Genomic DNA, 12949 nt, shown 5'->3' on the forward strand with positions numbered 1-12949 from the left:
TGGCAACTACACTTTTCATATTTTTGTTATTCCATCCTGGATTTTATGAAGTTTATATACATCTATAGATGCAACATTACAATATTCTTACATTTCCCCTTGTCTAATTAGGCTATAACTATGTTATGAGAAAGCATTCACCTAAGTTACTACTTACTTAAAATTGTGATGGTACATTAAAGGAATCATTCCTTCAAAAACAATTATTATACAGGAATAAAAGACAAAAATTTTGTATCTCTATATTTGAAATTTGTTGCTTTCAGTGGTATGAACATTAAAACTTTGTGTTAATTCTAAAGAAACATGAACACTTTACTATAAAATGTCCAGGTGAAAACAAAGTTGCTTTTGCTACATCATGTTTAACTGTAAAATTTTTGTTCTCAGGATGGCATTATGGCAAGACATTTGGATTGCTGGGAACAATGGATAATGAGCCAATAAATGATTTCTTAACTTCATATGGAAAGGTGGAAACTGATGTAGAAAGGTTTACCCAAAGTTGGATTCTAGAACCTCACAAATGCAGTTCAGATAAGAACTTCGCAATAGATATAGTACAGCCAAATGAAAAATTAAGAAACTTGTGCCAGGCATTTTTTAAAAGTAAATCTTCTCAGTTCAGCACTTGTTTCACCATGGTAAGAGGAAAATTGTAGTTTATTGATATATGGATACATGTTTTAAGTTTTCAAGGAATATTGAGTCCTAGATGGTAGATATAACATATTACAAAGTAGTGGGCTACTTACTAGAAAAAAATAAGTCTATTTAGAAGAAATAAAAGAACAGTTGCTGATTATGTTAGGTACAAAGCGAAAACTTGGTTGAGTTTTAGATGTATTTTTAGCTTCATAGTTGATGTGCCTTTCAAATGACAAATATTTCCAAGTGTATTAGAAAAAATGCATGAATTTTTAACCCAAAACTTCCAGGCATATTAAAACTGTATGCTGACCTGTACTATAACCTAGGACTTTTGCTTTTTGTGAGCAAGTGCCCTACCAACTGAACTTTCCAAGCACCACTCACTACCTACACTATTCTTCTGCCAGTACCTCTTCTTATACTGTCTAAACTTCACAGAAGTTCTTCTGCATTCCTTGCAGAGCTAGCACTTCTGGAAGAAAGGATATTGTGAAGAAATGTCTTAGTCACAACCTAGGAAATTGTTTCCATTATGAATGTTCACTCTGCATTGGTATGTTTCCTATAAGTGGCATTCAAAAGAAATGATACAGAGACATAATTACAGAGACCAGTATCTGTGTGTTAGAAGTATTGACTGTGGCTGTTGAGAGACTTGTCCCACTGTGACACAAGGTGGTGAATAACTGCAATGTTAACCAGCTCCACAGGTACAGCTGGATGTCATGGTCCAAGGTGAATCAAAAGGTTATGCTGATGTTCTTATTTGACCAAGATGGCCCCCTTCTGATTCACTTCCTGCAACACGGGACAAAGTGAATGCCCAGCATTACTTGCAAACCTTGACCACCCTTCACTAAGCGATCAAATCAAAACATGCAGGCAATCTCACCCGTGTGGTCATTCTGCTCCATGACAATGCAGAGCCTCTTACAGCCAACACAATCGCAGCACTCCTGCAGATATTCAAATAGGAGGTTCTCAGCCACCCTCCATACAGTCTGGATCTCTCTCCCTGCGATTATCCCATTTTTGTTCCCCTTTAAAAGGCCCTGAGGGGCAAATGATTCACCTTGGATGACGACATCCAGCGGTATGTACGGAACTGGTTAACATCACAGCCCCGGGAATTTTATGAGACAGCCATTCACTGCCATGTGTCACAGTGTGACAAATTTCTCAACAGCCAGGGCCAATACTCCTAATATACTGCTACTGGTTTATATAATTATGCTTTTGGCTCATTTCTTTTTGAATGCCCCATATAATTTAAAATAAATTAAAACTGTGTGTTTGACCTGGATTCATACCTGGAGCCTTTACCTTTTGCAGGCACATACTGCACCAAATGACCTATGCAGTGAACATACATTCTTCCATGAGTGCTAGGCCCATAATGTACGAGGAGAATTTTTATGAATTTTTGGGATGTAGCAGAGAGATATTGGCAGAAATGAAGCTGTGAGTGCAGGTCATGTGTCATGGTGGGATAGCTCAGTTGGCAGAGCACTTGCCCATGAAAGGCAAAGATCACAGTTTTAATTCCTGGTTGAGCAGACAATTAAAATCATCACACACTCTGCTGCAGAGTTAAAATTCATTCTGCAATATCTAATCTGTCTTTCATATGTTAAAGGTGACAGGTTCTGTGAATCAGAGCAACAACACAGGGCTGCTAGGATTCAAGAAACTGATATCCACTAGTTGCCACTTGTGAAGTCTCAGGATTTTGCTGGCTTAGTGTTAGCGACAGAGTATATGCTAAGCATTTGACATTCACAAGTTGACATTGGTAACTCCTATATTCTGAATGTTATCAAGGCCATTTTAGAGTCAGTGAATTGCAGTTGTTTCCAAGGCTGATAAAGGTGTTACATGTTGTAATAATGACAGCAACTGTTTGTCCAGGTATCTTAGCATTTAAAACAATGGGAAGGCACTAGAAGGAATCAAAAGGAAAGAGGAATGTGAACAAAATGAAAAGAAAGTAGTAAGTGTTTTCCTACCAACCATTATAGTCAGCATATAATGAGAGAAAGCTGCTGGTCACAGCCTCATTCCTTTCATTACGTACACGAATAATCAGGGAAATAAAAACCTATTCCCTGTGTGATATGATGCTGTTATACTAGGTCAAATGGTTTCCATAGTATCTTGTCAGTGTCATGTGAGATCCACCCAAAACAAGTTATTATTGTGAATACTGTGACTGTTTGTCATCTCTGTGATAAAAATATGACTGGCTATGAAGTCATGTTATTCAGTTTTTGAATTCTCTGCATTTGAAACCTGCAGAAATTTACTGTCAAGTAAGGATGTCATATGGTATACAGTACTGAATGAAGAGAAATAGAGGAAGCCGTATGAAATTTTCAATAATGGACAGACAAATGCGCACCATGGAATTCAGTCCAGATCTCTGCCACTCGCCACCAATGACTGGAAGAATAAATTGAATAATGGAATTGTGCAAGACAGACGTGTAACTCTAGATGCATCGCACATTTATTTCTCAAATATATTTTGTTCTTTGCTTGTTTAAATTGGGGCTATTCATCTCAGGTGCAATAAAATTTATGAACGGTGGGTTCCCTGCAGCTGAGTGACAAACACAAGAGAGACACTGAATAGCTGCATCACTGACATTTTTGCCATGGTATAATGCAGATGGAAATGCCTTTCTTGATAAAATTTTTGCTGGTGATGAGATACTGTATGAGCATCTCACTTCACATCAAAGATCTAGTATCAGTCACTCAAATGGAATCAACTCTCATTACCCAAGAAATAAACTTCTCTGAAAACAAAAACAAGGAAACTTTTGCTTCATCATGCTTCTGCAACCATGCACTTGTTGAATCAATCTGTGTGGAAAAACTTTGATCCGGGTCTTGGTTCTAGTGATTTTTATCTTTCACAAAACTCAAGGGCAAGAAACATTTTGAAACTGATGACAAAAATGCACTGAACAACTGATATAAAGACTTGTGGCAACTGCCTATGACAAAAAATGATAAAACTAATAGACAGATATGAAAAATCATTAAATAACAGAGGTGATTAAGAAAGGAAATAAGGAAAGCTTCAATTTTCCAAGTGATACATTTTTTGTTAGTAAAATTTTTTTTATTATTTCTTTTGGCATCAAGGGTACATTACTTGAATTGAACAGCAATGATGTTACTGGTAACACAATATGCATATACTACAAATAAAATAGATTACATTCATTTATGGTAATAAAAGTCTTAGATTAGATCGATAAATCAATAATATACATATGGATAAAAACACTAGGATGAGTTACATGTAAAAGAGAAAATGTGGTTTTTATAAACAGTAATATTGACAAACAGAGCTTCAAGTTGTAATAAAAACTATAGGTTAATATCGAAAGTATCCAGCCAGGAGATTGCTTCCTCAGAGACCTCATGTATGCTGGTCAGAGTTCCCGCATATTTCCATAGGGGACACTCTGTGACTATGTGGTGTATTGTTTGTCGTTGGTGTCCACAGTCACACTTGGCACTTTCAGCAATTCCCCGCTTATGCATCAAGTCCTGGCATCTTCCGTGCTTGCTGCGTATGCGATTTAGGATAGTCCACGACCTCCTAGGTAAGTGGAATCCAGGAGGGACTCATGTAGGATCAACAATGAGACCTGCAGAATCGGGATTGGTTACGAACCATTCTTCCCGCCATGCTGTTTCTGGTTGGAATCCTTCAGAAGTAAGCCTTTTTCCAAGTCTCCAGGAGGGTTTCCTGGACTTAAGACATTGCCTTTGAGTGGCATCACAGTCCTGGTGTAGCGGTAACTCGGGATTCTTGGAGCATTTCTCACATTCCCTCTTCAATGCTGCTTGACGTCGTAACTTCGGTGGTGCAATATTAGACAGAACAGGTAGCCATTCTGTGGGTGTGGATTTTATTGTCCCGGATACGCTTCTCATGGCTACATTCAGCTGCGTGTCTACCATGGCTGTATGAGCGCTGTTCAGCCATACTGGGCTGCAATATTCCCCAACAGAGTATACAAGTGAGAGGGCAGTTGTTTTGCATACTGATGCTTTAGCTCCCCAGCTTGTTCCGGAGAGTTTGTGTAATATATTGTTTCTGGTTCTCATTTTTAAAGCTGTTTCAGTTAGGTGTTTTCTATATGTTAGTGAACAATCCCAGGTCACGCCGAGATATTTTGGGAATGGGTTATATAACAGCTACTGATTTCTAAAGGAAATTTGCGGTTTATAGCGAGCATGCCTATTACTCAGATGGAAGGTGGAGGATTCAGTTTTATTTCTGTTTACTTTGAGTCACTATCCATTAAAAAATTCATCTAGAACTCGCAGATCCTGAGTGAGAGTCATTTCTGAAGTTGTAAAATCGTTAGCCTGCGTCACTAAGGCTATGTCATCAGCATAGATAAATGTTCTTGCTTTCGTTTCTGGCAAGTCAGCGACATATAAATTGAAAAGTAGGGGGGCCAATACTGATCCTTGTGGTAGTCTGTCATTTAAATTGTATACCTTGCTTACTTGACCTTTTAGGTGAACTTGGGATTTCCTGTTGGACAGCATGTTATTGAGTAGTTGTGCAATTCTTTTACATGGAATTATTCTTAAGAACTTAAGAAGCATGCCTTTCCGCCACACTGTATCATATGCTGATGTTAGGTCAATAAACATGGCCATTGCTTTCTTCAGGTCTTCGAAGCTCTTCTCTATGTATGTTGCCAACGCTAGCACTTGATCGCTACAACTGCAGTCTCGTCTGAAGCCAGCCTGTTCTACAGGAATGTGTTTCAGGATAGTTGGTGCAATTCTATTATAGAGTACTCTCTCCAGCAGTTTATAGCAGACACTTAGAAGTGCAATGGGTCTATAGTCTTCAGGATTGTTACCAGATTTTGACGGTTTCAGGATGGCAATTATTTTAGTTTTCTTAAAAAGATTTGGCAGTCTTCCTGTTGCGAGAATTTCATTAAACAGTGCAGTTAGCCACTGCACTGCACCTTGGCCAGCATGCTTAAGGAACTCCAGGTATATACCATCACAATCAGCTGGTTTACCAGATTTTAGAGTATCTAGGGCTGAAACAACTTCGGCTGCAGAGATTTTCTGTGCAAATTCGGAAGGCTGTGCTTGAGACATTTTAGACTTTAGCTCATGTTTTATTTCTTTGGCTTTCTGTTTGTTGTTGTTGCTTGGTGTTCTTGTTATATTAACAATCCTGGCTCCTATTTTGTTAGGATTTATTTTGTCTGATAATATATTAACTTTTGTGGCACTGCCAAGCTTTCTTAATAAATTTCTTTTGCCTAGCTGAATCTAGGGCCGAAATCAATTCATCTGCTACCTTGGTGTCTCAAGTCGTTTTAAATTCGTCATACAATTCTTGACATCTAGGGCTCCATCCAGGAATGTAGTTCTCTCTGTAGCCTCTTGGAATATGTTATCTGGCAATGGAATGAATTAGTCTAACAAAGTGGTCGTAGTGCCTAACTTTAGGTGGAATAAACTGAATAATATGATCAACCTCTTCAGATAAGTTTTCCCATTTGGCTTTTTGGAAGTTCCATCGTGGCTTTGGTATAGACTTCACAACTGGGATTTCGAGTCCAATTTTCACCAGTACAGGTCGGTGTTGGCTTCTAGGGAAATCACTGAGCACTTTCCTGCTGGTCTGCAAGGGTAATCCTTTGTTGTTAGTGGTGACGAAACAGAGATCGGGAGTGTAGTCCTGAGCCCATCTAGCTGAGCGGAATGTCCCTTTGTCCTTCCTGTCAAATAGTAAGAAAAGGCTTTCCATTTCAGCCAATTCTGATACTTTCTCACCATCTTCATTCGTGGTTCTGCAGCCCAATTGTGTGTTATGGCTGTTGAAGTCTCCAATTACTATTCCTGGATGTGGAATATTTTGATGCTGTGGTGGGTTGTGCTGGGGGCTTATAGATGTTCACAATCTCTGTGTTGGCGACTTTCAGCCTGATGGTATGGATGTTATTTTCCATTTTTGTTTGGACATCTGTTACCTCTTCAACATCATTCATGATATATGTTGCAGATCCGTAACTTGCATGGTATGTCGCAGCAGCTAACGTGTAGCCAGGGAGCTTGCACCTGGAATGAAGTTGGGTTTCATCTGAGCAGTGGGTTTCCTGTAGTAGAACAACGTCCACCTTGTTTTCAATCAATATTTGAGTGAGATACTCACTTTTTGCTCTGCTTGTTCCCTCTATGTTTAGCTGTAAGAGCCGGAGGGTATTCCCTAAGTCCTTTGTCAGGTAGTTCTTGGCAGAACTGTTTTGCTTCATTGTTATGTATCCTCTAACAGCTGGGATATCCTAAGGTAATTTGCAACCACCAGAGGTCCAGCAGCCTATATCTGTAGACTATTTAGCCATAACTTAGTTATGTTGCCCGGGGTACACCACTTGGAGGCTAGTCTATTTTGTACCCCTAAGTAAAAATGTGAATATTTGTTGAATGTATTAATGCCAAATTGTTGTTCTCCTCATATAGAAACAAAACCTACTTTAAGTACAGTTTACTAGATTATTTACAATTCTTCTGTCATGAGACACCCAAGCAACTTGTTATCCCTGACAAATATTGAGCACACACAGATATTTAAGCAGTCATTATTCCCACTTTCCACACATGAATTGAATGGAAAGAAACTGTAATGACAGATACAGTGGGTAGTGCTCTCTGCCATGCACTCCACCGTGGTTTCCTGAGTGCAGATGTAAATATAGAAACTTGCAACTCATTCTGAGTGACACATGTCTTAAATTGCAATTTAATCCACAATCATTGCCAAAAAAGTGCATTATAAGGAGTGTTTAAAAGTACCCAAAGATAATGTGTTGCATCCAGGTGGTTTTTTATTTTAATAAAAAAATTCAGAATGTGACCAAGGGTGACACGGAGGTGTGCAAGTTCTTCATGGTAGCTTGCAGTGTGTGGATGTTTGTGTTTGTGTTGTCTGCTATTGTACATATACACCTTTAATGCCATCAGATTTTGGTAACTGTATGCCAGATCTTCTGATTTATGCTGTATTGACAAGATGTTAGGCAGTGTAATAGGATATAGAAATGTTATAGACGTGTTGAGACAGTCCTGTAAGCCATATAGGCAAAACAGCATATATAGTACAACGTGACACTGAACATGTCAATTTATGGAATTACCCAAAGAATTTATAAGCATACTAGAAATTTACAAATGCAGTTACACCACAATAGCATTACACAATTAATATCACTGTGCTCATCAGATATACATATGCATTTGTACTCACCAACCCACTCACTCCATATCTTTACTTTTCTTTTGCGTGGCTTCATTATGCAGTGTACTTGAAGGTTAATTTTTTTGTCTACACCACTTCCACCAATTGTTGCTTTTCAATTTGCATTTGAGCAGATTTTTGTGTTCTCGTATGTGCTGAAATAAACAGACAGAAGCATTCTAAGTATAACTCAATATAAAAGGTCTAGTGGCAGTGTGTATAATTGGTATGACCACAAGATGATTTGCACATTGTTTGTACTACCACTATTCTTCATGTCACTACTAGAGACTACTGAAAATCATACAAAGTAGGGGTACATAACAGGAAACCAATAGTGAGACATGCTGTAATGCGTCTTCTCACACAGGTGATATAAAACTTACTGGAAGCAAGTTATTTTCTGCCAGATATTCATATTCAGTTTTGACATTAATAACATATAGAGGAACTGTATTTATCCACATTATGTACTTATTGTAGAGGTGGCTAAATGAAGTACTAGAGCCTCATTTCACTTGTACAAATTTTCTTTTTTAAATAATTTGTTTTCCTTGGTCAGAGTACTATGCCCTGTACAAAGTTCTCAGTTCATCAGATCGTCCTGCATGTGATTCTCTTTTATGGAATTCATGTATATGCTTCAAGAAGCTTATATTATCATTTTAGCATGGAAATATTTTTTTATACATTTTAGAGGTGCTCATTTTGACTAATATCTGAACAAAATTACAGGTTGATCCAACACCATTCTGGAATATGTGCACAAACAGTGACCCAGTGAATGAAAATGAGGCCTGTGCAACTGCAATTGCATATATGCAGGCTTGTCTGCTGGAACACACCCCGTTAAGAATTCCAGATACATGTGTAAAGTGAGTTATTGTCATTAAGGATACAATACTATCTCAAAGTTATGTTACAGTATAGTTACATTCCCACTGTTCAAAAGTTTTTGAATTTTACTTTTGTCTTTCATGCATAAATGCTCCTCATGAGACTTCATGTCATGTTCTAGTTTAAAAGGAACTGTTTTTAATGAATATACACAATACAGGAAACCGTTCTGTACATGGGCTCCAGTTCTGTAGTTTAAGGGCGGAAAGGGGTCAAAATTGTGCATTGTTATTTTCAACAGTCCATCAACAAAAGTAATTTCAAATTTTTATATGGAAACTGGGGACATTCTGTATGCTACACTTATGTTGTTTTAAGAAGATTCTTGCAATAACTCAGTTCATGTGATTGTAATCATACAAATCATGCAAATGATGCAAACTCCTGAGCAGTGTCATAGAACTAACATTCTATATCAGTGTAAATCTGAACAGAGTGACCTGTTTAGTACATAATAATAACTAGCACAGATTCTACAAACATTAATCACACAAAACACAATTCATGCTTGTAATGTGATGTTCTAAAGGCACAGACAAAGTGAAAGTTTCTTCATTTCCCAAAATCCTGTAACTCGTGACCAATTAAATATCTGTTGGTGAGAATATATCGATATCTCAGTTCTTCATTGCCAGAGTGTCCCATATTATCTTGGATGGACAGCAAACAGTAGACACAGAAATAACTTTCAGTGTGACTTTCTGGCAGATTACCACTGTGTACTAGACCAGCATTCAGACCCAGAAACTTGCATTTCACTAGCAATGCTCTTACTGTCTGGGTTATCACAACCTGCTCTCACAGCTTTACATCTGCCAGTACCTCACTCCTACCTTCCACAGAAGCTCTCCTGCTTTCAAAACTTCACAAAAGCTCTCCTGCATGTCTAGTGAGACTAAGGCTGCATTTATGCTGCAACTTCACTGCCAGCATGTCACTGCTTGCTGCCAGCACATTGCAATTTGCCAGGAGTATTTACCTGGCAACTGTTCACATTGAGCTACTTGCAGTGATGTGAAGCACAAACAATATTCTCCGCACCATCTGCTGATGGAAATGGTGATTTTGTCACAACAAAAATGTGGTTGTTGGCAAGGATAAAGGAGATATGGGCTGCATCCTTTGCATGCAGAATATCCACAATGTAGATACTTTCGCCTGTTCTAAATGTAGCTCAAAAATTAGCCAGAGCACTTTTTCAGACAGTTAAAATTGTTAAAAAAATTCTTGTTTATTTTAAATAATATTGTTATAGAAATAGCTAAACATATGAATGTTCTGCCCAAAGCATTATTAACGTAACCTCTGTGGAAGACTGTTTGGTAAAACTATTCACTCTGAGGCAGTATTTCCTTTTTTATACACATTTACTTTACATACTACTTTGCCTCATGTAGAGTTTTGATCCAAAATTTTTCCAAATAATAACAATAACCTAAGTGAAGTGGAGGAAGTAATTTTGAAAAATTCTTATGCCTAATATTATCCAGTAAAAAGTATTTGTGATTATCTGTATGTGATGATCTGTATGCCTCTGATACCAGGTAGCTGTGTGTTCAAAAATGGTTGAAATGAGTGCCTGTTTAAAAACATTACTTGTATATCTCATTCATGAAATTATCTCATAGGCTCACAACGAACAGTACTGTCTGCATACAGTGGACTCATCAGTATGACACTGCAAAAGTGCAATTAGTATACAAAGGAGATTGCTTACTAAACACATGTGTGTCCCATTTTAGAATATTGCTCAAGTGTGTAGAGTCAGCACCTCCTATAGAAAGACAGCCTGTGTGGCCATCTGTGATGTCACGTACATGGTCTGAGGTAGTTCACGCTCCAAAGCTGGCTAGCCTTGTAACTTATTGCTCAGTAGTATGTTTTTCTTATCTTAAGTTTATTGTAATTTAAGAGAAGGTTTCCACCACACTCGTTTTTCTGTTATTTGCAAATTTTCACCTGCCAAGTTTACTACTGTTTAAAAGAAATTTGTCACCATGAGCATTTCACATATACTTATTCTTGTGGTCAAAGTTACCTCTTCCTCTTGTTTACATGTTTTAAAATGCACTGTTGTTTCCTTCATTCTTAGCAGAGATTGGGACCTGAAAAAAAAGTAGTTGCACAAGTACTGAATGTGGAACAAGTGAAACTACAGTTCTATTTCTATGAAAACAGCTTTTGTGGAATTTATGAAACGTAAGTGCAGAAAATTGCTAATGTCACAAAAGAGAAAGCAAATTTGTGACAGCCAAGAAACCGTGAAAGGCAAAGGTGAAGCCATGTTTCCCTCCCTAACCACTATCTTCCTCCACAAACCAAGCTAACTGATATTTACTACTAAAATACCATCAATAGTTCATAAAAGTAAGCTGGTCAAGTGTTTAAACACAAATTCTATGCCATCTCGTGGCAAAGCTGAGAAATACATCGACAAGGGTGTGTGAAACCCCAGCACACTAACAAACGGTTAATGAAATGATTGTGAAAAAGAACACTTTCATAAATTTAGTGTCTCATTTCAACTGCACTGACAAAAAGTCAACATATGCAGTACCTGAAGAGAAGCTCGCAGGCCTTGAAATGCAATCCATTTTAAAAATCAAATGCAAATTTTGATTGTTGGCAGGGTTATTTAATACCTGAAAGAGTGCAGTCTTGGTTGAAATGCTTCTCTTAGAAATGGTAGGAATTTTTCCTACAGATTTGTTGAGGCAAATGTACCATAAAAATAACAGTGCATCCTGTGGAAAAATTGTATTGGTTTCAAGGCAGTTCATAAATGGCACTACTCGTTGTAAGCTGCAATGGACATTATGAAGTCGGTTTTCAGAGCTCTGTTTGACAAACTTTTACAGAGGTGTGTCTGTTGTTGATCACAGAATCAAATACATAATATGCCAGTAAAATAAACCTAAAAAAGTGTAACAATGTTAGGTGGGAATTTTATTTTGTTTTACTCATCATCTTGTACTGTATAAACCAATGCAAAGTGAAAGACAGGAAACATGACAATTGGAAATTGTATATTTATCAGTCAGCACCAATGACATAACAATAAATGTCTGAAATAGAGTGTTTCATTCCTACATGTATATAGCTAAGTTAAATACAGAGAACAGTTTCACATATGAAGTTCATGTTAAGCAGAAAAATTAATTATAAAGAGGTCACAATTTTTGCTGAGTATTCTTTGAGATTTTTTTGCCATTAATTTTTTTACAATAGTTATTCAAAAATATGTTAACACCAACCCAAACAACATTTTCCATTATTTAGTGAGATGAATGTCCATTGGGGCAAAATCCATCAACTAATACGATGTCAGTTTCTTTGATAGTAACAAGTGATGTTGCACATGCAGTAGCATGTTGCCTGCTGCAGGAAAGAAAATATTGTTCCTGTCCATTAAGTAATTTACTTGTGACAACATAAGTATAAACAATAATGTTCAAAACAGTGTCTGATGGATATTTTAATTCTGCATGGTCAAGTTGCTGTATTAACCTAAAATGTTTATTCAAAGGCAACACTTTATCAATAAAAATTTCACTAAGGCAAATCCCACATTTCAACTTTTTATTACTGTGTGACCACATTAGCCTGCAATGATAGTTAAAGAAGGTGTAATGTCTGTCAATGAAGAAATGTCTTCCTCATATACACTGACTTCTATTTCTACAAAGTCTGTCTCAACTTCTGAAAGCATAAAATTTTTAATGGCACTTACTATGATATTGCCATAAGAAGTAGAGATTAAAAGCAGAGGCATTACAGTTTGGATGTAAAGTTTCTGTTCTGCTTCCTAAACCTGTGTCACTGAAATGTTATATTGTGATCCTGCTACCTGTCTCTATTTGCCAAAATGCCACTCAAGCACATCTGTTTGAAGCTCGGCTGTCAATAAATTCTTCGTACCTAGCTCTTCAGTGAAGTAATGATGAATTTCTGTAATGGCATATGCTGTGTGCCAGATAGCAAGAAATGTGTCTCTTGTAAGAAATCCACTTGACAGACCTTTAGCTTTCCAGACATCAAGCCAGTCTTTAAAACCTTGCAAAAATTTCATAAAGGCACTTTCAGCTGTCAAAGACTCAAAATATGGATT

The 12949-nt window shown here is 37.3% G+C and overlaps 1 protein-coding gene across 1 annotated transcript in view; it reads left to right on the forward strand.

Annotated features, from left to right (window-relative positions):
• LOC126185051 (uncharacterized) overlaps nt 1-12949 on the forward strand; it is a 707909-nt gene that overhangs the window by 637841 nt on the left and 57119 nt on the right. The window contains exons 65-66 of the mRNA XM_049927806.1: nt 391-644; nt 8680-8819. Coding sequence (XP_049783763.1) covers nt 391-644; nt 8680-8819 — 394 coding nt within the window. The remainder of the gene's footprint in view (nt 1-390; nt 645-8679; nt 8820-12949) is intronic.

This window comes from Schistocerca cancellata, chromosome 4 (assembly GCF_023864275.1).
Source record: "Schistocerca cancellata isolate TAMUIC-IGC-003103 chromosome 4, iqSchCanc2.1, whole genome shotgun sequence".
NCBI classification, from domain to species: Eukaryota; Metazoa; Arthropoda; class Insecta; order Orthoptera; family Acrididae; genus Schistocerca; species Schistocerca cancellata.